This window comes from Alosa pseudoharengus, unplaced genomic scaffold (genome assembly GCF_046254945.1).
Source record: "Alosa pseudoharengus isolate Yale_2024_CS ecotype anadromous, Long Island Sound unplaced genomic scaffold, YU_APseudo_1.1 YU_APseudo_1.1_scf_18, whole genome shotgun sequence".
Lineage (NCBI taxonomy): Eukaryota > Metazoa > Chordata > Actinopteri > Clupeiformes > Clupeidae > Alosa > Alosa pseudoharengus.
This window is the reverse complement of record NW_027468650.1, coordinates 35,482,717-35,508,844: the sequence shown is the minus strand read 5'-3', so window position 1 is coordinate 35,508,844 and position 26,128 is coordinate 35,482,717. Positions and strand designations below refer to the sequence as shown.

At 45.7% G+C, this 26,128-nt stretch overlaps 1 protein-coding gene across 1 annotated transcript in view; it reads left to right on the top strand.

The window, feature by feature from the left end:
- bmp6 (bone morphogenetic protein 6) overlaps positions 1 to 25,183 on the top strand; it is a 35,281-nt gene extending 10,098 nt beyond the window's left edge. The window contains exons 2-7 of the mRNA XM_076291066.1: positions 6,820 to 7,012; positions 12,666 to 12,814; positions 16,253 to 16,456; positions 23,075 to 23,151; positions 23,486 to 23,596; positions 24,978 to 25,183. Coding sequence (XP_076147181.1) covers positions 6,820 to 7,012; positions 12,666 to 12,814; positions 16,253 to 16,456; positions 23,075 to 23,151; positions 23,486 to 23,596; positions 24,978 to 25,127 — 884 coding nt within the window. The 3' untranslated portion in view covers positions 25,128 to 25,183. The remainder of the gene's footprint in view (positions 1 to 6,819; positions 7,013 to 12,665; positions 12,815 to 16,252; positions 16,457 to 23,074; positions 23,152 to 23,485; positions 23,597 to 24,977) is intronic.
- Positions 25,184 to 26,128: the final 945 nt, after the last annotated feature.

Sequence of the window (26,128 nt, the reverse complement as noted above, 5' to 3'; positions counted from 1 at the left end):
AGGTTGTCAGAGTGTGAAGTCTGCACTTTGGTTTGGAATTTGGACGAAATGCAGCATTAGTCTGTCCCGAAAATGTTATGTCAGCTGCTCTCCGGGATTATGCGTTTTTATAAATGGCTCTATACGTAGAAAAGGGATCTAGAATGGGAATGTTTATTTTCCAGCCCATTTCCTTCATTTTATGGAATTTCCTTCGGAAGAAAGAAAAAGTCTGTTATTATATTTGTTGACAGGTCATTGGCTTGCGCTGGCAGCAGCTGAGAATAGATGGTTTTACAAGTGCAATTGAAGGAATAGCAGATGACTAATGTCAGTGAGCCTGTTCTGTGTTAGACACCTGAGGTCTTGCTTTACATGCGCGCACACATATTCTCACACAACATACTGTATACAAGCATATTCTTCATACACACAAATACACACATATACTTTACTAATACACATAATACTTCATATACACATACACTCTTTCACACACACTTACTTGCATCTACTCAAATTCCTATCTACTGTTTGTCAGTATTGTAAGTGAATGGGCCTAGAGAGGAAGTGGAATCTCTCAATGACACACAGGTATGAGAGCCTGACTGGTACCATTCAACGCGCACCTGATGGGGATTCTGATAGTCGCTACTGGTTACACAGCCACGACAGCAAAACACACGGACGGGTGCATACACGTCTTTTATCAGAGCCCTCACTGCGCTGCAATTATCACAAATTATCCATGCTTTTTGGATACCTTGGGATTGTGAAGAGAAAGAAAAAAAATCCCCCAGAAACGCGCCCAGATTTAATTTCTCTGCGCCCGGGAATGCAGTGTTGAGAGATCGAGCTGAGGAAAAATGTACCCTGCCTGGCAGTCAGCACTGGTCAAGCTCTGACCAAGGGCTTATATTCCCCTTCCCCCCTCTCTCTCTCACACACACATACACTTTACTTTTTTGAAATAATGGGATTCTGCAGTAGAACCCTCTGTTGTTGTTTTAACCTGTCATGTTCCAATGCTGACAGATCGGATTCTTCATTTTTACGAGCTCCTCCCTCCCTTCCTCCCTCTCCTCCTGCTCTCGCCCACGCTGCCGCTCTGATCTGACCGGCGTTCACAGCGCTTCTCCGCACCTCGCTGCAAGCGTCTCGGGTTGGAGCACATGCGGAGGAGCGCCCAGGGGTGGCAGACCATAAACCCCCTCAAACGCTCACTGACCCACAATGGGCCCACTGACTACAAGCAGGCGGCCTTTGATGCTGGACTTGGGTCAAAGCAATGGATCAGAGGAGGAGGTATTCGTCCTGGGACCCCCCCACCGGCCCTTCATTTCTTCCTCTGTCCACCCCCCCCCCCACCCCACCCCTCCTCTTCTCTCCTCTCCTCATCCTTCTCTCCATGCTCCCTCCATCCCTGCTAGCTCCCAGCTGCATCACTACAAAGTCTCAAATGGAACAGGAAGTGGAAACTGGATCCCTTGGGTTTGGGGTGTGGGGACCCCCTTTCACTCACAGCTAAAACCCTGACAACATGAGAAGAAACTCAAAGCTCACCACTGATAGTGTTCCAACAAGTGATGCATCCATTGTCCGAACACATAGCACATTCTTTCTCTCTCCCTCTCTGTCTCTGTCTCTCCCTCTCTCTCCGCTTCCAGAACCCACAGTTGACTTGGCTTAATGTCATGGGATAAAACCAGGGCAAATTAAACTTCCTCTCAAGCATTCTCCTCGAGCAGTGCAAAACAAGTGTACCCCAAGTATTTCCCAAGAAATATGGGAACTCGGAGCGAGGCCTTTAATTAGAGACGGTGGGATAATTAGGATGTGAGCGAGCACATAGAGATGTGTGCAAGAGGGTCCCCTCTGGGGCTGTAAAAGTCCTACAGCAGAAGCCTGTGAGAATCCCAGCATAATTACATAAACACATACGAATTCCTCCCGTGCCTTGGGCTCCCTGTGCATTTTTATTGGTCAAACCATTGGAGACGGCTATCACAAAAAAAAAAAAAAAGCATTTTAAGCACCCGTTTCATGGGGTGCAAAAGATGTCAAGCTTAATTGAAGGCCTGGTGTTGAAGCCCCATTTTTTTTGTGGTGCGGGGTTTGTGGTGACAGATTTGGGATAAGGGCTGAGTAATTAGAGAAAGAGACAGAGAGAGAGAGGGAGAGAGAGAGAGTATTGTTGAGTTATGAAGTCTCAGAAGGCCTATTCAACTGACAGTGTTCATGGCTTGGCTGGGGATGTATTCCACTGAAAATTAATCACCGAAAGAAAGTCGCTTGAGAAATAATAATAAAAACACTTCATGATTTGGAAGTGTTGAAGTAGCATCTGAAGTAGTGTGTCTTTCAGCCTGTCAGTTATAAACACTTTTTACAGAGGCCTCCTAGAAAAAGATATAAAAAAAGATCCAACATCAATTAGAAAGGAGATCGCAGCAAAGCCAAACAAAAGAGGGGAAAACAGTAGATCCCTGATGCAGCAAACAGCTCCATGCTTTGCTCTCTCTGGGCTGCTGGGGCCAGTGAAGTCTTTTCACAGCGCCGACCTGCGAACATAAATAATCAGACTTCTCCCCACTGATACGAGCACGGCTTAGTGTCGCTCCTTTACAGCTCTGTGCCGCGGCAACATTAGTCATCACAAGCCTACGGCCCCAGCGTTCCAGTGCTGCTAAACACATCTCCACCCTCCCACTACCCCCCCCCCCCCCCCCCACCTCCCTAAAGGCCCAGGTCTCAAGGCTTGATATATGGGTCACCGGCCTATGGGAGAAGTCTGGAGGGGTGGGAGTTGAGTGATTAGCTCCCCCTAGGTGCTGGAGGTAGTATTTAAGGGCCCATTGGAAAGGTTGCAGGAGGCCATGGCCGTGGTTGGTGTTAGAAGAAGGGAGGTGGAGGGGGAAGCGGAGGGGGAGTGTGTGTGTGTGTGGCGGGGGGTGGATGAGGTGACTGAGGGTGTGGGTGTGACAAGAGTGAAGGGTGGAGAGGAGAGTGTGTGTGTGTTTGGGGGTGTGGGTCAGTCTGTTTGGTTGTTTTTCTCTGTGGTTGTGGGGTTGCGTTTGGGATCGAGGATGCAAATGCGGTTCCGGGCCCGTAGCTGTCGATGACCGCCGGGGCCTGCTGGAGGTTGCCATGGAAAACATTGAATGTGCGAGTCGCAGCTCGCCACTGACCACACGCTGCCCACCGGCTCACCAGCAGCACCAGGGCCACTCGCCTCGCTCCCTCTCTCTCTCGCTCCCTCCCTCTCTCTCTCTCCTTCCTCCTCTAACTCTGACCTTGTTCACTCCTTCTCTATCCCACTCCTTCTCTCTATTTCCGTCCTTCTCTCTCCCGCTCCCACCCTCTCCCTTCTTCGCAATCTCCTTCCATCTTAATTGCTCTCTGTTTCTCTTCCTGTATCTCTCTCTCCCTGTTTCTCTCTTTTCCGTCACTCTGCGTTCTTTTCTGTGACTGCTCCTGAGGCTTTGTTTGTATCTGTGTGTGTTTGTCAGTTTTTTTCTTTCTCTGTCATCTCCCTCTCTCTCTCCTTTTCACACTTTCCCCTTCACCTTCTATCTGTTCTATCTGTCTTTTTCACTGTCCCTTTTCTCTTTCCTTTCCTCTCTCTCTCTGCCTGTTTCCCTCTCTTCTCTCACTGTCCTTTCTCTCTTTCCCTCCCACCCTTCCTTTTTCGTCTCTCCTTTCCTCCCCTCATATGTCTCCCTCTCCTCTTTCTCTCTCTCTCTCCCTCCCTCCCTCCCTCCCTCTCTCTCACCGGGCATCTGTGGCTCTTTTTTCCGCCGTGGTCCCGCACAGCTGCTCAGTAGGTCAGTCTCCTCCTGTGTCGTGCTGTGTGGGCTGATGACAATAGCACAGAGACACTGGAGGCAGATGTTGTGCAGGTGGAAAGCAGAGATCAACCCCAATTAGAAGAGGCCCTGTTCTCCTTACCCCTCTTTCTTTTTTCCTTTCCTCCTTTCATTTTGCTCTGTCCCCCACTCCTTGTCTGTTCTTCTCTTTACATGTCCCCCTCTCCTTATTTATCTCTTGTCTTCTGCTATATCTAGTGGATATCTCTCTTTTTTCTGTTCCCTTGCTTTTTCCCCTACATTCTTTTTATCTCTGCCTTTCATTTCTTCTTCTTCTTCCCCCCCTTTTTTCCACAAGGAGAGGTATCTGTGAAGAAGATGAAGAACGCCCACACAGAGAACAGGGGACGAAGTGCAGACATTCCTGCCTTAAGCCGGCTGCATCCCCTGCACAAATGTGCCTCTTGCTCAAGACTGTCTATGTACTTTTCCGCTGTCTGTGTGGTATGTGCTCATAGACAGACACTACAGTGGGGGTCTTGTTCCAGGCCAAGTGGCTGGATTTTCATCTGCGCAACAATAACTCAAACCGAACTGCTCTGTTGCAGCCATTTAGCGCTGATTAGCAAATTACGTGCTCTCCCCTGAGCGAAAAAATCATGTCAATAGTTTGCTCTTTAAATCCAACCTGGTAAATCAATCCAGACTCCTTTCTTTTCTCCACGGGAGTCCTATCGGCTCGTACTTTCTGTCCAGTTAAAAGTCATTTTGTGAAGTCATTTTGTAAATCCTCTTCCCTTCTCCTGGCCTCTGCTAATGCTCTGTCTAATAGATCTGTCATCCCTAAAAGCCTGTGCTGTTGATGGACTAAGCCGCGCTGTTCTAATGGAAACAGCTGTGCACAAGGTAATGAAGAGGTTTCTGTCACACACGACAAAGGCCGCATCCAGTCTCAGGTGCTGATGAGAATCCCATCACAAAGGGGACCTTTTCGACACAGCTTCCACACTACGCTAAGCCCTTGATATTGAGAAGGAGGGAGGAAAACTTGACGAGCAATGGCCACCGGCTACCTTGGGCATGTGGCGGATTGGAGTGCGCACTCGTGCAAATCCTCCTCTTCTTCTTCCTTTTTTTTGTGGCAAAGGATTGTGGGATAGAGTCTGGCAAAAAGGGAACAGCTGCAGGGCCTGCAGAATCCCACTGGGTGCTGCTTGTGTCTTCTCTTTTTACTACCCATAGGTGGTTTGGCCAAGGTTAGACAGTCAATTAGGACCAAGGAGGCGGGACAAGGATGGGGTCCCACAGGGGCCACTAGTGGGCCCCTTTCCGATCCTCCAGGGAGAGAATGGCAACTAATTGGGAACACATGTGCTGAGAGGCTTGGGGGTATGGAGGTTAGGGGCAACTGGATGGCTATTTTGAATGGAGAAGAAGACCTGGGGGAAGTTAATTCCCTACTGCCTCATCATGAGCTCTTCAAGTGACTACTGTAATGCATCACACCCAAGGGGTATGGGGGCACCCTTAAGTGTTTTGTGTCTGTAGCTCCACACTAAACACACACACACACACACACACTCACACACACACAGAAACACACTCACACGGACTAAGGCACACACATAGAAACACACGCACACTACTACTACTACTATTTCTGCGTCGCCTGATTTAATTGACTCTTTCTCTCCCTTTTGAGGAGGCAGGGCCTCAGGACGGAAGTGTGGGCTCCTTTCTCTCTCTTTCTCTCTGTCTCACTGGGCACATGGAAATCCAATCAGGAAGGGACACTTCATCCAGCCACTGAACACACGGGGCATCCGGCTGGACTTGCACTTATGTGGCGAGAATAAAAAAAAGAAACACATATCTATATATAAAGAAAAAAGTTTTGTCTCAGTGGACGCAGACCTGACTGACCCTGGGAACCAAAGGGAGGTGGTGCTGGTGACATAAGTGAGCGAGGGAGATGACAGAGTGGTCGTCTGATGTCGGAGAACGCTGTGGTTCCCTACGCCCCCCCCCCCCCCCACACACACACCCCCACCCCTCTTAGCAAGGGCCCTGAGAGCGCTGAAGTGTAGGGAAGTTGGCCTGTCAAGCCAGGCCTTTGCTGTGGGAAAAGCACTGGACAAATTAAGAATGACTTTCCTCCCGCTGGAAAAAAAAGTGCTGTATGGTAAGAGAGTGGCCCCTACATCTGCTGGCTTTCTGAAGTGGTCACACAGTAGAAGTGTATGTGCATGTGGTCCTAGATGGTGCATTTTAATAGAGGGAAATGACAGACCGGAGTTAAATAAAATGTGACCCACAAGCCTTTTGGGTTGAATTGAATTGAATTAATTCCGGTGGCCCGATAGAATGCCCCAATGGGTGAGTATAAATGGTACACAAAGGCTATATCTATATCATTGGAAGCATATGGGCATGTATGGAGGTACATTGTATGCTGAGAGCAGCTAGTTTAAAGTTGACTGATATTTAGCAGATGCTTTTATCCAAGCGACACGGATTCGCAACGGTGGGAATCAATGGTGGGAATGGTGGGGACCGATGATCAGTCGGTGACGCTGCCTCAGCTTCACCACCCCATTTTCCGTCCGCCCCATTTTCCCAATCAGACTTTTCTGCAGGTGCATACATTTTGAATAGTGTAATGTTTCTGACATATAGTCATCTAAACATCTAGTCATAGTTCTTGTGGCACATTTGGATAGGACGATCCAGCTTCTAAATGCCTTGTGAATGGGTTTTCTTGAAGGGGGGGATGGCATGAAATGAATCAGGAAAAATATCTTTAGAGAGTGGTCACAAGGATTCTGAGTTAAAATTCACATGTAACTTAACTTTGCTTGTCTGTGTTACCACGGAGGTTGTGTTACCACCTTGGCTATTTGGACTGATATGTACTGTATGAACGGCTTAGAGTGTGCCATAGCTTCACTACAATATGTTGCATTGTAAATCCAACTTAAAGTCCCAGTTTAATAGATTGGACTCCTTTTGTGTCCTCTGTGTTTCCGTCCTGCAGTGGAGTACGACCGGGAGTTATCCCCAGAGAGACGCCACCACAAGGAGTTCAAGTTCAACCTCTCCCAAATCCCAGAGGGGGAGGCCGTGACTGCAGCTGAGTTTCGCATCTACAAGGAGTGCGTCAGCCGGTCGTTCCGCAACGAGACCTTCCTCCTCAGCGTATACCAGGTGGTGGGGGAACGGCCAGGCAGGTAATGAAGTCTGACACACATCACACCTGCCACTGCTGGATTTTCCTTCTATCGATACAGACATGCATACACACACATCTACAGTATATTTACATGCATGATGTTTTTGTTTGTGTGTTTGTTTCATATATATGTTGTGAATTGTAAAACACTGACATTTTGGATGGTTTCTATGGTAATGAAGCTACATTGGGGGATCAACACACTCACTACATTTCATCATAGCCTTTTAGTTGCTGTTGTGTCTACTGTATATAATGGCAGTGGGGGAAAGGCAGCAAGCTTTCCATTGCAGTTAGTGGCAGAGGGTCCATAGCAGCTCCAGCAAGCATGTGATATGCAGTGTAGTGTGCAATGTAAATAACTGGAGCCTTTTAGTCAGTCTGTCTGTCGGTGTACAATAAACATCAAATGTAATCACAGTACACATCAGAGTAGGATTTCGGTTTGACTTCATCACAGGAAAGCCCATCTTTCATTCAGAGTTTTGAATCTCTCATTAGATTTTCAAAGCCTTGGAACAGTTACACACAAAAATGGCTGTTATTTATCAGCATTCTGTTTCTCAACACTTTGGTGCTGATACTCTTGAGGGACAGGCCGTTTGAGGTGTGTTTGTGATTCTTAATCTTTTCATGTAAACCGGATGATAAATAGTTGTCAGTTTCAAAGACGATAATGACATGAGTTGATTTATAGATGCAAGGGCTCTCTGTTTTGGACCACACATGTTGAGAGGAGAGTCCTCCTCGAGGTAGACAGATTTTACAGACTGATAAGTTTGCTGTGTTCATTGTGCACATTGTAGTGTTTTTAAACAGGGAGTTAAGATTGGTCTAGCAGAGAACCTTAGTATGATCATAACAGGATCTGCAAAATATTTTGTTAAAGCAGCTCCTGTATAATAATGAGAGAATTACATTGTTTTGAAGACACTTCATGGGATGTTAGCACTTAGCAGTCACCCTCTCAGACTCGGCAGAGCTCACTCTTTCTCTCTGTCTTTCTCTCTCTCTCCCTCTCTTTTTCTCTTTTCTCTCTGTCTCCTGGTGGGCGTCAGACTTCCAAAATGCTGGTTTTCTGCCATGTATTTTATGTAGACGGATGCCTGACCACAAGGCCTGACAAAAATAGAGTGACTTTACCGTCAAAAAGACGGCCAGGCCAACAAACGTCAAACATTTATATTGTGGGCAGTGGGAGGGAAAACTTCTTCTGAGGGAGCCAGTGTCATGCCAGGATCTCGTATGCACTGCTGATAGGCATGTCAGCAGGACTCAAACATGAGGTTAGTCATCAGGATGCATTTTACATGAGAAACTGCCCCAACTTTAGCCGATCATGTTTAAAGCCCAACAGACAGACACGTGTCTTGCCCAACACGACCCTGAACGTGCCACAGGTTTTAATTGGGAAAATAAATCCAAAAATAGATCCAACCATCCACAAACCTTTTTACATTTCACTCATCCGATAAACCAGTAGTTTTCACCCCTTTCTGGTTCTTTTATGGAATACAGCTTTTTTTTTAGTTTGCATCATGAGGCACTTTGTTTGCTTCATTCCTTGAACTTTACAATAGGTGCTTTGTTCGTCATTGCCCAGAGTGGGAGCCTTTTATTTTGGAGATATTTGGAGATTAAAGGGACTCATATATCTCCAATTACGGCTGTATTGTAGGACACAGTTTACCTTGAAGGAAATTATAGCTTGCCTCTTTTTGTGGTATTTCGGGGGTGAAGTGCTTTGTGCGTGCAAATCCCTGGTACTGTGTGGGCTGCAGAAGGTATTTGCTCAACAAATGGATTAATTTTCAGGACTGTCGAGTTTTAAAGACATGATTGCTAAGATTACTGTTCACAATCTTTTTATCTATTCTATTATCTATTTAAGGACGTTGGTGGGAGAAGGTGAGGGATTATAATGTGACTCATGAACTAGCATAGTTTCGATGTGGACGAAACAGGTGTTTGAGAGAAAGCTGAGCTTATGAAACTGTTACCTTGGCCTGCTCACTCTCTACTCTCTCTCTTTCTCTCTCTCTCTCTCTCTTTCTCTCACACACACACACACACACACACACACACACACACACACACACACACACACACACAATGTTACTGTAATGTCTATTACAGTGACTACTGCTAAGCTGTGATTGAGACATGTCAGCAGATTAGTACAAGTAGCCTATTTGCTTATCTGAAAAAAACCTGTTTATCTCATTAAAAGTAGACGATTAACACAAAAAATGGGAACAGAGTCTGCAACTATTTACATGCAGAGGTTGTTGACATTTTTTGCTGTGTAACGACCCTCTGTTTTAAGGATTTGATTTATTATGTATAACTGTTATCTATACATTATGTATACATTGTTTCAAATGATTTGTAGTCTTTCCTGTTGACAATTTATTGTTTCCTAATGCAATAGGCCGACGTTTATGGAAAGTTTAGCTTTTTCCAAATGTGAAAACAAGATTTATTCCGTCACATGCATGTCACGCCAGTAGAAAGCCATGGACATAGACCTCAAGCCGACGCATGTTGACTTAAGCAAGTGACAGAACCAGTAAACGGATAAAGTATGTAAACAAACCAACCCTAAACACATAAACAGCCTTTGACCTTATTATTGGATAGCCTTTGGATTTTCCATTGGCACATTTGGCTGAATGTGTGCTTGATTAGATTCTGAACCTTTCCCTGTTTTAAGGTCAGCTCAAGCTAACAAAATTCAGGGTGAAAGTTCCCTGGTTCCTACATCTCTAAATTTAGGAAGAGAGTCTGCTTGATGAACATGACGGTTACTGAATAGCCTTTTTTGCCCCAAAGACTGGCTTGTAACTAACGTTTGTCTTCTCTGTGAGATAGTAAGACAGTCTTGCACAGCAGTCCCTAACTTTTGTAAACAGCCATTCACACTCTGTTTCATCTGCATATTCCACATATAAATCTCTTATAAATCTCTAAACATATTCATTGGTCTTAGTAGATAATGGTATGCCTTTTCAGGCCAATGGAAATGATGAAATGCATCAGCAGATGTGAGAGAACATTTCTGATATGACAGAAGGATACACTATATGGACAAAAGTATGGGGACACTTACAACCACTTAATCACTGAATTCATGTTTCCTTCACACCCATGATCCTCAGATTTATAAAATCGAGCACCCACAAGTAATTGCCCTTCTATTAGTCGCATTGTGTATAACCCGCAGGACAGTGTTTTATGCTAATTGAAAAAACAAAACAAACCATCCATTAACCGCATCTGTGTATTAACCGCAGTGCCCAATAACCCAATGAATCAGAATCAAGAAGAATGCTGCATGCATTCCCATATATAGCCCGCCCCCACATATTAACCTCATCGCTGAAGAAATTTAGCAAAATCGATGTATACTGTATACCTCGGTTAATATGAAGGAAATGAATTATACAGTCTGCATTCACAAACATTTGTGAAAGAATGGGTCATTCTGAAGAGCTCAGTGGTTCCAAGTGTGGTACTCTCACAGGTTGCACAAAGCAAAGTCCATAAAGACATGGTTGGTAAGTTTGGTGTGGAAGAACTTGACTGGTCTGCACAGAGTCCTGACCTCAACCCCATCAAATACCTTTGGGATGAATTAACGGAGATTGGGAGCCAGGACTTCTCAGCCAACATCAGTGCCTGACCTCACAAATGCTATTCTGGATGAATGGGCAAAAAGTCCCAGACACACCCCAAAATCTTGTGTCTCCAAAAACCTTCCCAGAAGAGTGAAGCTCTTAGAGCTATCCTATGCCTATAGATTTAGATGGGAGAAAAGTTATTGTAGGTGTAATGGCCCAATGTGTCCCAATGCATTTGTCCATATAGTGTATATGAGTGCTATACTATGCTATACTACATGGTAAAGCAGTTTAGTTTGTGGTGGAGCAGTGGTATCCTGATGGCTTCATAATTAGTTGGCCCGGGTTCAATTCCTGAACCCGCCATTGCAAGTCTTTGTTATTTTGGTTAAAAGCGTCTGCTAAATATCAGTCAACTTTAACTTTTTGTCATTTGATAAGGGTAAGAAATGAATTTAGCATGCAAGGCTATGAGATGGGGTTGCTTTTTCTCCAGATGGCCATGTCTGTTATTTTATGACACATTATGCACTCTCTCTGGTAGGTGGACACCACTAGGTGCCATGAAAGTTATGGGTTCAGCTGGACGCCTCTCAGCCTCAGGCAGCACCCTCCTGCCTGGCAGAACTGGCTAATCAGAGGTGCTAACACTTATGAGTCAGCATTAGCCAGCTAGGACGAGATGTGCATACGAACACATGGAGGAGTGTGTGTGTGTGTGTGTGTGTATGGTGGGATGAGGGGGGCCTTAAGCTCTATGGAAGTCTTGAGAGTGGCTCTAATTAACGACCAATAACGAGGGTCCACCGATGCATGACTGCAGGGGCATTCCCGGAACACCTGGGCGATTGTCCGCTTTGAAGTGCAGCGTAAGGAGGGGCCAGGGCGCTCTGCACTGTATCATTACTGCAATGGGGATGGGCTTCTTTGTGGTGCTGATGTTGTTTGTTTTTGAACCCACTGCCCCATGAGCCTGAGCCTTACACTCTGAGTCCCTCTCTGTGGCCGCTGGCTGCGGACTGGGGTTTTTAACGTTGTTTCGCGTCCAGGCCAGCCTTGAGACGATGATTACGACGCGCTGGCTCAAATGTGCATGTATGATGGAGGTTAATTGTAGTGCTGCTTGTTTGAAGAATGCAAGCTGGGCTGGGCGGATTAACCTTTGTGGGATGGATCTGTCCTTAGGCAGATTGGTCACTCCGTGTTCTATCCAGATGATGGATTGTTTGGTGAGCATTTTTGTACGGCTGTTTGTCTGCAGTCATGTCTACAGTCTAGGATGACTACATTTGATGAAATGGAATTGCAGTATTTCTAAATATAAAGAGAAACAGACACCAGGTGCAGGAAACAGCAGATTCAGGCTACAAAAAAGGTGCCAGGAACTGGTGGTCATGGCAACTGTGAGAAGTCAAATAAAAACAATTTAATCATGTTTTAGAACATATTGTCATCCCTTTCCTCATAGTCTTTTTAGCCTCCGGGATGCTGCACTTCCTGAAGTTTAAAGGTCCAGTCAACAATTCTGATGAAAAGATTCTTGATATTTGAGCTCAGCATCCAATCAAACACACCACTGCCTTAAAGTGCTTCTGAGGAAATGTTGCTGATTGGCTGGAATAGGGTATTGTTTACTCCAAGCCCATTGTTTCCCATTTACCAAGCCAGGCCGGTGTGTGAACACTATGTTTTGTGCTCTCACGCAGAATGCGATTTAAACATTTGTACTGGATTTGGGAGGTAGGGGGCGTTGCGCAAGCTATACTGTGGGCGTCCCGTACCATGAGCAGGCTCAATGGTCCAGGTTTGAGTCTGGCCTGAGGTCATTTCCCGAACCCTTTCCCCATGTCTCTCCCACTCATTTCCTGTCATCTCTTCGGTGTCCTGTTGAATAAAGGCTAAAAGGCCTGAAAATTTTTTTTTTTTTTAAATGCACTGGCTTGGAATCCTTGACTGTCCCTCTGGGTTGTAACTTTGTCCCTCTCCCTGTGTGTGTACTCACCATCGTGACCTGACCTGTCCCTCCCTCAGGGACTCGGACCTTTTCCTGCTGGAGTCCAGGAGACTGTGGGCGGCCCAGGAAGGCTGGCTGGAGTTCGACATCACCGCCACCAGCAACTTGTGGGTGATGAGTCCAGATCACAACCTGGGGCTTCAGATCAGCGTGGAGACCCTCAGTGGTAAGGCCCCAAAACTCATAACTTCAAACAAATCAGCCAGTGATTTGTTCATGTTATGGCATAGAATATTTACAGCTTTTAATTCAGTTAGATGGCTGTGTTGAAAGAAGGGAGCGGGTGGACTGGGATATATTCATTTTCCATCTATGGTCTTGCTCCAGTAAAAATTCCTAGAGTTCAACTGGAAGAACACAGAGCTATCAACTGTTATGGGCTCAATTGCCAGAGAAAATCCTGAATGTAATCCCACAGAGTATCACTGATATTGATACCCTTAAAATAAGTTTCAAAAAAGAAAAAAGAATCAATTTCAATAATTTTTTTGTCAGCTCAAAATAGTGTTGCCCAAATCATGATGTTCCACACCGCTTTTCTGGTATAAGTCAGAACCAGTTAAAGCTTGCAATTAACACAAGGCTTTTATTCCAAGTGGCTTATGATATAGTGAGGGCCAATATTAGTGCTTGAGCTCCTTGAGTGCCTGATAACTAAACCCACGACCTGAGTTAACAACACCAGCTGATTAACAGAGATCTAACCTCTGACCTGGATCAGCTTCAAGTTAGAGGCCACTTTCAGTCAGGTATGAAACACCCACCAACGTAATAACTTCCCACCAACGTAATAAACCTAGCCTGGGTTTTCCCATGCTGCCTTACGCGCACGATTTTATTCATGCTGCTAGAAGCTTGGATTCCATGGACTTCGTTTTCACGTCAATGAAGGAACCAATCACAGAACGGAGGGGGGACAGCAAGACGATGACAACACACCGAAGCGGTTATGAGCTACGTACAGATGCATTTGATAGACATTCGTAGCGCCCAATAAACGGCTCTGGGCATTTGTAAAACCACGTTTCAAATATGAGAAAATGAATGTGTAGTTCCCAGACCCCATCTCATTGAGATAAGGTTTGGCGTTAGCCAGGCTATAATAAACCAACAACGTAATAAAAATCTGCATGTTTTAAACCCACCAACGTAATAACTTCCCACCAATGTAATAATTTCCCACCAACGTAATAACCCAATAATTATTATGTTTGCAGAAAATTATTGTGTTGGTGAGAAGGTTAAAAAAGTTAATGTAATAACTTCCCACCAATGTAATAAATCACTGATTTAGTGAAATTGTATCTGTTTTATCAATTGTAAGGGTATAGTTGTCAACAATTGTCACCATCTAAACCAATCTTCATCTTACATATTTTGTTGGATAAATTAACTGCTGTGGCAAAATATTTTAGTTCAATGTAATTCAGGAAACCTTTCAGCTATACAGTAAAAAATAAATGAAAGTGGTCCTTCAGATAGAATATTGTCTGTTATTTTAATGTTAATCAGTTTCAACTATTTACAGTGTAAAATAGATTTAATCTAACCCAATGTTCCCACACCTTAAAATTCAATGACATGTCCCCTCCTTATCACTACTGGGAGGGCGTCGCTCTGGGGAGCACATGAGGAATTGTGCCCGTAGCATCGCCGGTTCAAATCCGGCTTGATGCCGTGGCTGCCGTTGTCACGCGCTCTCCCGTTAATATTGGGGCAGCCGTGGCCTACTGATTAGCGCTTCGGACCTGTAACCGGAGGGTTGCTGGCTCAAACCCCGACCAGTAGGCACGGCTGAAGTGCCCTTGAGCAAAGCACCAAACCCCTCAGTGCTACCTGAGCGCTGCTGTTGTTGCAGGCAGCTCACTGTGCCGGGATTAGTGTGTGCTTCATCTCACTGTGTGTTCTCTGTGTGCTGAGTTTCACTAATTCACGGATTGGGATAAATGCAGAGACCAAATTTCCATTTTCATAGCTTTTAAGGACCCGAGGGTCCCAACTGACCGTTAGAAGGTACATTTGCACAATGCTTGCCATATTCTCATTTTTAGCAACATTCAGTAAATATTCAGTCGAGCACTTGTGATTGTATCCATGTCATTTAGGGTCCAGGTTGACAGAAAAAAATAAATATGATTGATTCAAAAGTTAGGAGCATGTTCTTAACCACACACAGCAACGTTCATGTCAGTTGACAAAAGACCATCAGGATCTATGGTCTTTTGGGCCACCACCATCGACTTCAAGGCAGCGCTGCCTGGAAGGTTCTAGGGTTAGGCAAGGGTTATGGTAAGGGTTAAAGTTAGGGTTAAGGTTAGGGTTTAGCCTTGAAGTCGACAGAGGCGGTACTGCTTTTAAGTCGTCTGTGTGGGCCCGAAAGACCATCAAGTGCCTATCAGGAGGATGTGCTTAACCACACATAGCAAAGTTCATTTTTATTTTATTAATTTTTTATTTTTTTTTAGATACTTTTTTGATCCATGAGGGAAATTTGGTCTCTGCATTTAACCCAATCGGTGAATTAGTGAAACACAAACAGCACACAGTGACCACACAGTGAGGTGAAGCACACACTAATCCCGGCGCAGTGAGCTGCCTGCTTCAACGGCGGCGCTCGGGGTTAGGGGTGAGGGGTTAGGTGCCTTGCTTAAGGGCACTTCAGACGCGGCCCACTGGTCGGGGCTCGAACCGGCAACCCTCCGGTTATAAGTCTAGAGTGCTAACGGCTGCCCACAAAGTTCATGTCAGTTGACAAAAGACTATCCGGCCTATTTCCCTATTATTTCTACTATTTCATGATTATGCTTTTTGGGGGTGTCTTGTAATGTGTATCCCAGAGCCTCTTACTCTGGTGTGGCCTATAGTGTCGTCTGCATCAAGTAAAGGGGGGGGGGGGGGGGGGGGGGTGTACAAAGCTATGGCCATTAGATTGGATTAGATTTAGATTTAAATCTGTGATTTATTACATTGCCGGAAAGTTATTACATTAACTTTTTTAACCTTCCCAGCAACGTAATAACTTTCTGCTAACGTAATAGTTATTGGGTTATTATGTTGGTGGGAAATTTTTACGTTGGTGAGAAGTTATTACGTTGATGGGTTTAAATTGTGCAGATTGTTATTGTGTTGGTGGTTTATTACATTGGTGGGAAGTTATTACATTGGTGGGTGTTAATCCTGCATTAAGCACAAAAAGAGAAGAGCCCTCTTTTTTCAGGCTTTTACATTTACATTTATAGTTTAGCAGACGCTCTTCTCCAAAGCGACTTACATATGTCAATTATATTTCAAGGGCCATTGTCCCCGGAGCAACTTGGGGTTAAGTGCCTTGATTAAGGTGAAAGCTGGGAATTGAACCCACAACTTTTCAGGCTACTGTATGTTAGCCCAGCCCAGCCCAGCCCAGCTTCTTAGTCTCTACGCTACCACCACCAATTTGAGGAGCTGTTGGGTACTGGGCGTAGGTGGAAGACCAATGGAGATGCTGGATTTGGTGTGGAGATAGAGAAGCTGTTATGTTCTGTGTGAAAGTGAGGTAGTTGCTATTAATATTCACACCAGTTGAAGACTTTTGTTGTCCTTTTCCTTTTGGTTTGTGGCGCAGGGCAGAGCATCAGCCCCAAAGAGGCCGGGCTGGTGGGCCGTGACGGGGCTATGGAGAGGCAGCCCTTCATGGTGGCCTTCTTCAAGGTGAGCGAGGTACACGTCCGCTCCCCGCGCTCCGCCGGCCCAAACGGCAAACGGCGCCAACAGAACCGCAACCGCTCCAGCCAGCCACAGGACTCGTCCCGCGGCGCTGGCCATACAGGTCAGTCAACACAACCAACACCAGACAAAAACACTTCTTGTCTTCTTAATTCAGATCATCTCTGAATTAGATGAATTTATTGGATAATAACACTAAATTCATTTGCCAATTAGCAAAGGCAAGTTAATTCATTTTATGTTAAAATTTACTGCCTATTATTGTTTTGCCGGATGTCCAAACCTAGCTGGCCTTGTCTGACAACATACTTCAGTGTGTAACAAATGATTGTGGTAGCTGCTTAGTCAGTTCAACAGCATAGAGAGTCCGGATCCAAATGTGGTTTTAAAGAATACCTCCATCAATCCAGCTGAACTCCACCATATTTATTTATCTGACCATTTATTGCTTCAGTCATTTATTATTACCTCATTTATCCCTCAAGTTAAACCCTCCATGTCAATTTAATATGTTTTTAGGGGCGTGTATTAGCTGCTTAGGCAGGGAAACAAAATGGCGTATGCGGTTCCTGGAAGTGTCCTTGTCGAGTGATTGCGTATTGGCATTGTGGCCTTTTGCTGACCTCTGAGGAGGCAGTGTCAACAGGGCCACCGCTGAATTAGGCCTGAGCCTAATCCAGTGCTATGTGGCCTCTGCTTCTCATTACGCTGGCTCTTTGAGGTGGTCGCTGAGACCAACATGACCGGCAGGTCCCTTGGCTTTGCGCTAATACCGGCTTGATCCAATGCTAATTTCACATGTGAGGGCTGCCCACGAAGGTTGAAAACCTAGCCTCGTAAAGGCTGACTTAATGATCCCAGTTACATTTTTTCACTGCATCCACTGCATGCTGTGTTGGTCAGTTATATAAACGGCTACTTAAATTCATCACAAATACATTTCGACTTCAAAAAATAAGTCACACACTTTAGTAGCTTAACCCTGTTGAGTAACAAATAAGTTGAGAGTTTAACCTGTATAGTGTTCAAATGTCTTTCTATTTCAGAAATTAATATCTAATACCATTCACCTATATTGAAACTGAATTTGCACCCTTCTGATACATTTCCCCATTACTCTTATCTTGTAACTCTTAACATGTAACTGCAGTATTTTTCCATCAAGTTTTTCAGTGACTTTCTCTTGTCTATGTTTCATGTAGGGCTCTGTACAAAGCACTCACACTATCATAATGCCCTGCCTTGCTCAACTCTTTGAGGACTAAGAGTGTGTCAAGTTAGGAGATGATTTTTATGTCACAAATAGCATAACATAGTATAGCGTAGCCCTTTGCAGAGGGCTGTGGTTTGACTACCGCTCCACTTCTCACTTGGCTGCTCCAGAGCCATCCATCATATTTGTGACCCTGCAATTAAACAGCAGGCTGCAGAGAGCCCTGCCTCTTTCTTTTTGTGTATGTGTGTGTGTGTGTGTGTGTGTGTGGTGGACACCTTGATCTTCTCTTCCGTTATACAGTAGTGAAGTGACAGAAAAAAACAACAAAACAAGAGAAAGCCCTTAAAACTTAGCACGCTATGTGCTTCGCTTAATGAGGAAAATCTGGTTAATTTGTCCTGAAGGGACTGGACTTTATGTAACCCGAAATATCAGCCCTCCTGATCCGTTGCACCACTAGGGATGTCTGGAGCGTAAATATTTAGATTCCGCAGAGGAAGTTGCGAGGCCCTTGTGACAGCGGTCTCAGCGTGGCCTTGCCGGAGCAGTGGGAGGCATATGGTTCCAATACACCATTTCTCATCTCGGCTGGCCTCGCCGGACAGCCAGCCAGCCGGCCGCTCGGCACCCCACACAAGTGGCACATCCTTCTGGTAGTTTCCGAGACACTAACGTGTGAGAATGGCCTATTGTTCTCTTTCAACGCTGTCAGCACGCGTGTTCCAAAGCCCCCCTCGAGGGCTCAATTTCACAATCAGCCATTCAGGAGCAGGAGTGGACTCTGTGCGTACATGGCTAGAGTGTTGCCTGATTGCTCCTTTCACAGTCCTCAGGTGTCGTGAAATATTCAGCCGAGCTGCACAATACGACACCTCCAAGGATAATTTAGGGGTTTAGGCAGAGTCGTTATAGAATCTGGGCTTTGCCTTCTCGACGCAGGGAGTTAATGACCATCTACCTACGCAAACGCGGCAGTGTGAGCCTGCCCCTGGACCTGTAATTACCCCTAGCCAGTCATTAGCTTAGCGCTAAGGCGGCCGAGCGAGCTAACAGTATCGCTTAAAAGAATCATAATAACACGGCAGTGTCCAGCTGTGTTTTTTCATCTTGACCCTCCCCTCTAGGTCCTCTCCTTTTGTTTACTGTCGGTGTAATTAGACATTGGCGAGCTCGGCGAGGGAGGCTTAATAACCACAGTGATGAAAGACAGGAAGACAGATAAAGCTCTCACATGGACACGGCAGACAACAGCCACATTCTCTTTCATGTCTTCATGGGAGTTGGGAGAAGGGCTCAGGGGCTTCTCTCTCTCCCCTCTGTCTAGTTCCTGTCCTCCCCCTGTATGGCCCTGGCTGGGGCTGGGTCTATGTTGGGCTACTTTTTTATTTTTTTTTCCTTACACGGATACTCTGTCACTGCCTCGACAAGTACACCACGGCCTCCGGTAATTGGCACTGTTAAAAAACGACAGGTTTTTGAGGCAACCGTTGTCATGGAAAATTTTAGAATGAACAAAAAGAAAATGTGACGGTTTTAATGTGGGTTTCATGTGGTCAGGATCTTATAAAAACCCCAAACATAAAAAGGGAATGATTTGATTGCAGGTTTTGAAAAAAATATACATTCAAGTTTGCTCAAATCTGAAAGATTTCAGGAGTAGCCGGTTGGGGTCGGGGGGTAGTATTATTGGAAACAAGGAGTGATTCATTAAAATTTCACTACATCATAAATTGGAATTTTTAACAGGTTCACATAGTCATGGTGAGCATGTGGATTTCACAGGCCTGCCGAGTGTCGGTCCTGTTGCGATAAGTAAGGGGGTCTCTGGAGTTGGGGGTTCGGTGCCAAGCGTTAGCCCAACGCTCTTCTCGGCTCTCTGCAGTGGCCGTGTGGCGTTAAATTTTACTGGCAGGAAGGAGAGAGGTGCTTTATGGGTACCACAAATCTGGCCTTTACACTCTATGAAACTCCACACTAAATATCACCTTTATTCCCCTTAAAGGTTCCCCGACTGTAAATAACCATGCCCATAAAGATGGTGAAACCTTGTTAAAGTGTGTGTGTGTGTGTGTGTGTGTGGGAACATGTGTATGCATGTGTGTTCTGGTGAAGGCGGAGATGGATTTGTAAACATGTGTGTGGGGTGTGGGCGGGGGGTGGCTGTGTTGGGATGGAAGGTTATGGGGTGTGAGCATGATGACACGAGTGTGTGTGTGTATGCATGTTAGGGTCAGTTAGTGAGAGTGTGTGTTTGTGTGTTTGTGTGTGTGTGTCCATGTGTTTGCATGTTTACCACATTGCGACATTGCGTCCACACTTCTTTTTGCACTCACTAACCTCCCTGTCCCAGCTGAAGCTTAGCATCTGCCTTGTTGTGTACCAGACATGAGCTCTCACACACACACACACACACACACATGCACACACGCACGCACACACACGCACACACACACACACACACACACACACACACACACACACACACACACACACAGGGCCTTTTTCTGGGCTGCTGACTAATGCATGGGTGGTACGGGCTCGGTCACCCTCCTGTGAATCGCCTGAGGCCTGAATGTCATGCTCTGTAAACTGCCCCACCCTTAATGTGTGTGTGTGTGTGTGTGCGTGTGTGTGTGTGTGTGTGTGTGTGTGTGTGTGTGTGTGTGTGTGTGTGTGTGTGTGTGTGCGTGTGTAGGTGAGGTATAGGGAGTCTGGGTGAAAGAGGGCATCGCTGAATAAAGGTGAGTCCCCTCGAGGGAGCGGGGCCTAAACGAGCCCCCCGGGGCCCCCAATAACAGGGCGGATTTATCCCGGTAAATATTGACCCTCTGGGAGGCACGCCGGCGTGGCGGGAAAAACCCAAACGCAGCGGCAGCGGCGGAGTCGGTCTGTGGTACAAACAGAGGGACAGAGGGGAAACGCTACATGTTGAGACAGCAGCCGTACTGCCCGGACCAGGCAGGGGGCCGAGGACCCCAACACAGACTCATACACACCCACACACACACACACACACACACACACACACACACACACACACACACACACACACACACACACACACACACACACACACACACACACACACACACACACACACACACACACACACACACACACACACACACACACACACACACACACACACACAGAGACTCATACACACATACACAGGCCCTATGCTGTTCCAGCTCTGACCACAAGCGGGGCTAACTTTAGACGTTAACGAGCCCCCAAAAAAAGAGAAAGCAAACCAGCCACTGGACACAGTTGTTCCAAATGCAGCCCTGTTTCTCTCTCTCTCTGCTTTTTTCAAATCAAACAGGAAGAAGCGGGTGTGTGAGGCCCTGAACGGGAAACACCTGAGTGTTCGGGAGTGTTTGCTCCGCTGTGAACGGGGTGACCTTGCAAGGGCCAGGCTACCAATGTCTCCTTGTCATCAGACTCTGTATTAGGTTCCCTCTGCTGGAACCTCGCATCATGTGACCATCGGGCTGGAATTCCGGAATCCCATTGTTGATTGGGAAAGGGTGTGGGCGCTCTTACTCTAGGATATGTCCGATTATGAAACCATTCTGTTTTTTTGCAGTGTATTGCACTGGACATTTGCTGAAGGGTCTGACTACTTTAATGATGTGTAGGAGGGAGAACTTACAGTATCAGTTGTCGTGTTTTTCACTCAAAACCCACTCATGATTTCATTCCAAACCCCAACAGTTTATCAAGATGGCATTCTACAAGCAAGCCTCGATTTCTTGTTTGACTGGATTTCCATGAAAAATTATGTATCTTTCCGGTGAACAGTAGAAGTGACTTGATTCATTTGCAGTACTGTTAACTGGCCTTGCCCCAGGTTAGCATGTCAGAGCTGTGGCCAAAGCACTCTGTTTTGTGTGCATTCTGACTACAAGCAAATTCAATTGACTTACATCATAATGTCATTACCGCCCATGAATTATAGTTGTCATTAGCATCAGAGCTTATGTCGCTCTGACATGAAAACAAATAGAGTGCTCAGTCACTCACTGCATGTGCCAGTGAGATCCATGACTGACCATGACTGCACTGAACGTGTGAGCATGCCTGTGGTTGTGTGTTTTTAATGTGAACGAACGTGTGTGCATTTGTATTTACTGTATATAGTGTGTGTGTGTGTGTGTGTGTGTGTGTGTGTGTGTGTGTGTGTGCGTGCTAGAGGCAACTGTGCATGAAGCACTGGGTCCTGGACTTGACAGTGAGCGAGTGCCAGTCAGCAGCCAGCTGCCTAAATAAATCTGCCTCAGCGACTAAGTCCGTCTGTCTGTCCGTCTGACCACTAAGGCAACGGCAACGAGAGTCTGACTCGTCCCTGTTCGTCCTCTGCGCTCCCTGGCACTTAAACGGTGCCCCACTACCCTGCCCGAGCTTGTCCATCTTTTCGCACTCCCTGGCACGCCTCCGGCAGGGTGCCCGCAGGGTCCTGGCAGCCGCTGCTGCCCCAGGCAGGGGTGGACGCTGGTGTGGACGCTGGCCGCTGGAGCCGGAGCAGGAGCTGAATAACAGGATGTGATTGCACTGGGTCCCACTCGCTGATATCATAGCTCTCGCTCTTTCTCTTTCCCTGTCTCCCTCTCTTTCTCTCTCTCTCTCTCTGTCTGTTCCACTCCCTTCTACACTTGCAAGAAGAAAATAATCACAACCCCCAAAAACATACGCACACACACACACACACACAAAAAAAGTGTACGGCACACTCACAGCAAAAGAGAGAGAGAGAGCGGGGGACAGAGAGAGAGGGAGAGAGAGCGTCAGTGGAAAGAACGAGTCACCAGTTTTGACTTCAGAGCGGCGGCTCGTGCCAACGATGACCTTTCCCTGCGCTCCGCGGGCCCTACCTGATGCTGACACACGGCATAGGGCAAGTGGGCGGGCCTGCATGGAGATAATTAAAACAAACTGCCGCAGCGAGGGGAAAAATAAATGTCATCAGTGACACGTCCAGCCCTGTCCAGTGCAGCACAGCACACAAACATAGTGAAAGGGCCGAGAGAGACAGCGTCACAGAGTCTCGGTCACAGCGCTTCTCTCTTTGTGACCCTTTCACTAGCAGGGAGAAAATAGCAGGGCTGCTGCATAGAGCTGAGGGATGTTCTCATATCTGATGTTAAATAATTGGTTGTTCGTGACCACCACAAGGTTGTCCTTTGTCACTATTAATCTTTTCCGAGGACAGGAAATGATTTACTCGAGAAATTTAGTGCGCTATAAGTCAAGCCAATGTCCTTTCCACGGTGGAGAATGCATGAATTTTACATGAAGTGGTTTTACACCTGTTTCACTGCTCTCCCTCTCTCTCTCTCTCTCTCTCTCTCTCTTGCTCTCTCAAACACACACTCACACAAACACACAAACCTACTCCCTACACACACGTCACACATCTTTCTCTTTCTTGCTCTCTCTCTTTTTATTTTTCTCTCTCTCTCTCACACACATTTTCCCTCTGTCTCTCTCTCTCCTGTTGTTTAGATTACAACAGCAGCGACCAGAAGACGGCTTGCAGGAGGCATGAGCTCTATGTGAGCTTCAAAGAGCTGGGCTGGCAGGTACAGTAATGGCTCCCTTCCCCTTCAGCACACACTACTAGCAGACCCAGACCCAGACGTGTGCCCAAACCCAGGCCAGGAGTCTGACAGGTGCAGCTGAGGCTGTCCTCTGTCAACTCCTCACTAGAGATGAGAAATCAGAGCACAAATGTCTCACATTGGCAAAAAAGAGACTGAAACTCAAAGTTTGAACGATAATGACATTAACAAACACACTTTGTTTTGGTTTGAAGGCGGGGGGGGGGGGTTTTGTCTGCAGAAAATGGGTCATAGCATATGGTTAGGGGTGTTTTATTCACAGTTGTTGTCAAATGTGTGTGTTTTATTGCCTTAGGACTGGATTATCGCACCTGAGGGCTACGCGGCGAACTACTGTGACGGAGAATGCTCCTTCCCCCTCAACGCCCACATGAACGCCACCAACCATGCCATCGTGCAGACACTGGTAAGCTGACCAGTCAGTGTCCATCTAAATGGCCAAATAAATACGGCCATGATGTTTATGAAATGTTCATGACAGTTCACTTATTTTATCCTATTTAAATCATATATGATCTAAAATCAATAATATTCCCATTAGGCTTCACCGTAGACAGTGCTCTAATGTAGAGACAGCTTTTTGTGTTTATACAGACTGAACAGAGATTTGAAGCATATGTGACAGGATAACTATGAGGTTATATATAGGCTATATATAGTCAGATGGACATTACAGGCAATGTGTAGACAACCAAGGTGTTTGTGAGTGTGCAAACCCAAAACCAGTACCTCACAAAGACAGCGCTCTGTCGGCCCAACAATACAGTAGGAAATGGCAAAGTGCTGATCTCAATTTGGAGACAGGTTTGAAAAGTCAAAAGAGTAGTATACATCGCACACTGGAGGAGTACTTTCACTGGGTCTGGTGTGGTCATGTGATGATGTTACCACCTATTTCACCTGCGGGTGTCAGATTGACTGTGAACGTGAACCTGATGAAGCAACTTCCGAAATGCGTTGTTCACGCCAAATAAAGTCAGCAAAATATACCCTCCAGTGTGCGATGTATACTACTCTTTTGACTTTTCAATAGTTATACTGCACACCATCAGCACCTGGAGCAAGAAGAGCTGTGCACAGGGATTTTGACCTTGGAGACAGGTTTGTTAGCTGCAGAACTCCCTGGCATCAACTGCCAAAAACTCATCATGTTTTCACCAGACAAGCACTCTGGCCCCAAAGTAACCATTAGCAGACACTGTCTGGCTCAGAAGGATCCCCTATAAACGTCATCAAACTTATATGTGGGGTAAAGGCTATGATATGAGTAAAGAGTAGGCAAGATGCATACGTTTGAGCTTGTATAGTTGTGGGTGAACATGCTATGATAGACTTTTATGGGAGGTGAATGAATGACCGAATAATTGAATAAATGTGTCTGAAATGAAGTCTAGGATATGGATGAGATTAGGTCCAGGAAATGTAATATGACATTGACATGATATGACATGATGGATTCTAAAACAAGCCATACAGTAACTAATACTGATACAGTATATAAGGTCTAATAACATCAAATCAGCAAAAAAGCATGATGATGGTTTGGGTGTATGTCTGGAGTAATTAGTCTGTAACTTCTAGCTCTTTAAGACAGTATTTGTTATTAATAATGTCCTTGTTATTAATGCTAAATTTGCACTGTACATTTAAACTGAATTAAAATATGGGCTTCCACCCCATCCAATATCGAAGTGGCAACTGGAAACTGCTCAGTGGTATTGGCATTTTAAACTAAGTCTAACCTTGAGTTTAGTATAATATTGAACATGAGCCCCTTCTCCTCTCAGGTGCATCTCATGAACCCAGAGAATGTGCCCAAGCCCTGCTGCGCACCGACCAAGCTGCACGCCATCTCCGTTCTCTACTTCGACGACAACTCCAACGTCATCCTCAAGAAGTACAAGAACATGGTGGTGCGGGCCTGTGGCTGCCACTGACAACCCGACCGTCGTTCCGCCCTCCCCATCTTCTCTTTCCCTTTCAAAATCACCCACCCCACCAAACACCCCCCCCGCCCAACGGCTGCAGCTGAGACACACAGACACAATGGAAATGTGCCACCCCTCCACTCCCATCCCTCTACCCACCCACCCAGTGGATCAGAAAGAGCAAGAGACTGCTAGAAGGACAATGACCTGAGATACGTGCTGCTTTTGACCTTCTCATTCCCTTGAGACATTTCAAGTTCTCACACAGAGACTTAAAGACTCAAAACTCCTTGATCGAAGAGGAAGTGGACAGCTATATCCGAGTGCTGAGAGCCAATCGTGCCTTACGTCGTTGCGATCATAGTTACAAGACACAGAAAAACACAACTTACCTATTAGTCCATACATCCTATACAACCTTATACAGACATGTATACTGTATTAGACTAACCAAAGCTTGATTTTAACATACACAAACCAGTTGAAATCTAAAGAATTATACGTCATCATACACAGAAGTAGAAATGCAGAAATTTGGAGATGCCCCCCTCCTTCCCCGTTTCTTGTTGTATATTTTAAGCCATTTACAACCGTAATCATCTTTCTAAAATATACAGCAAGCTGAACTTGGATGAACCAAAAGCTACCAGATGCTATTTTAGCTCTAAACAAATCCGCTTATTTTCAGTCAGTCAATATTTGCCTTACCCTACCTGTGGTTTACTTACACTGAGTTGGCTCAAGTGGTTTCAAGCTTCGACGGAACTGAAGTGAACTGAACAACTCTTCCAAAGTGCTGAGGAGAAAACCATTTTGTTTCAGCCTTCCCTGACACAGTGCATATAGAACTCAATTTCCCATCACACACCTGGCCTAATTTAATCCTTTAGTTTAGATATAAAACATGCATTACAAACCAAACTTGATTATTATGAAAGGTTGAAAAAGCTATGTGTGCGTACCCTACCATTTTCCAGACTTACTGTCTAATTTTGTTGTAACAATCAATG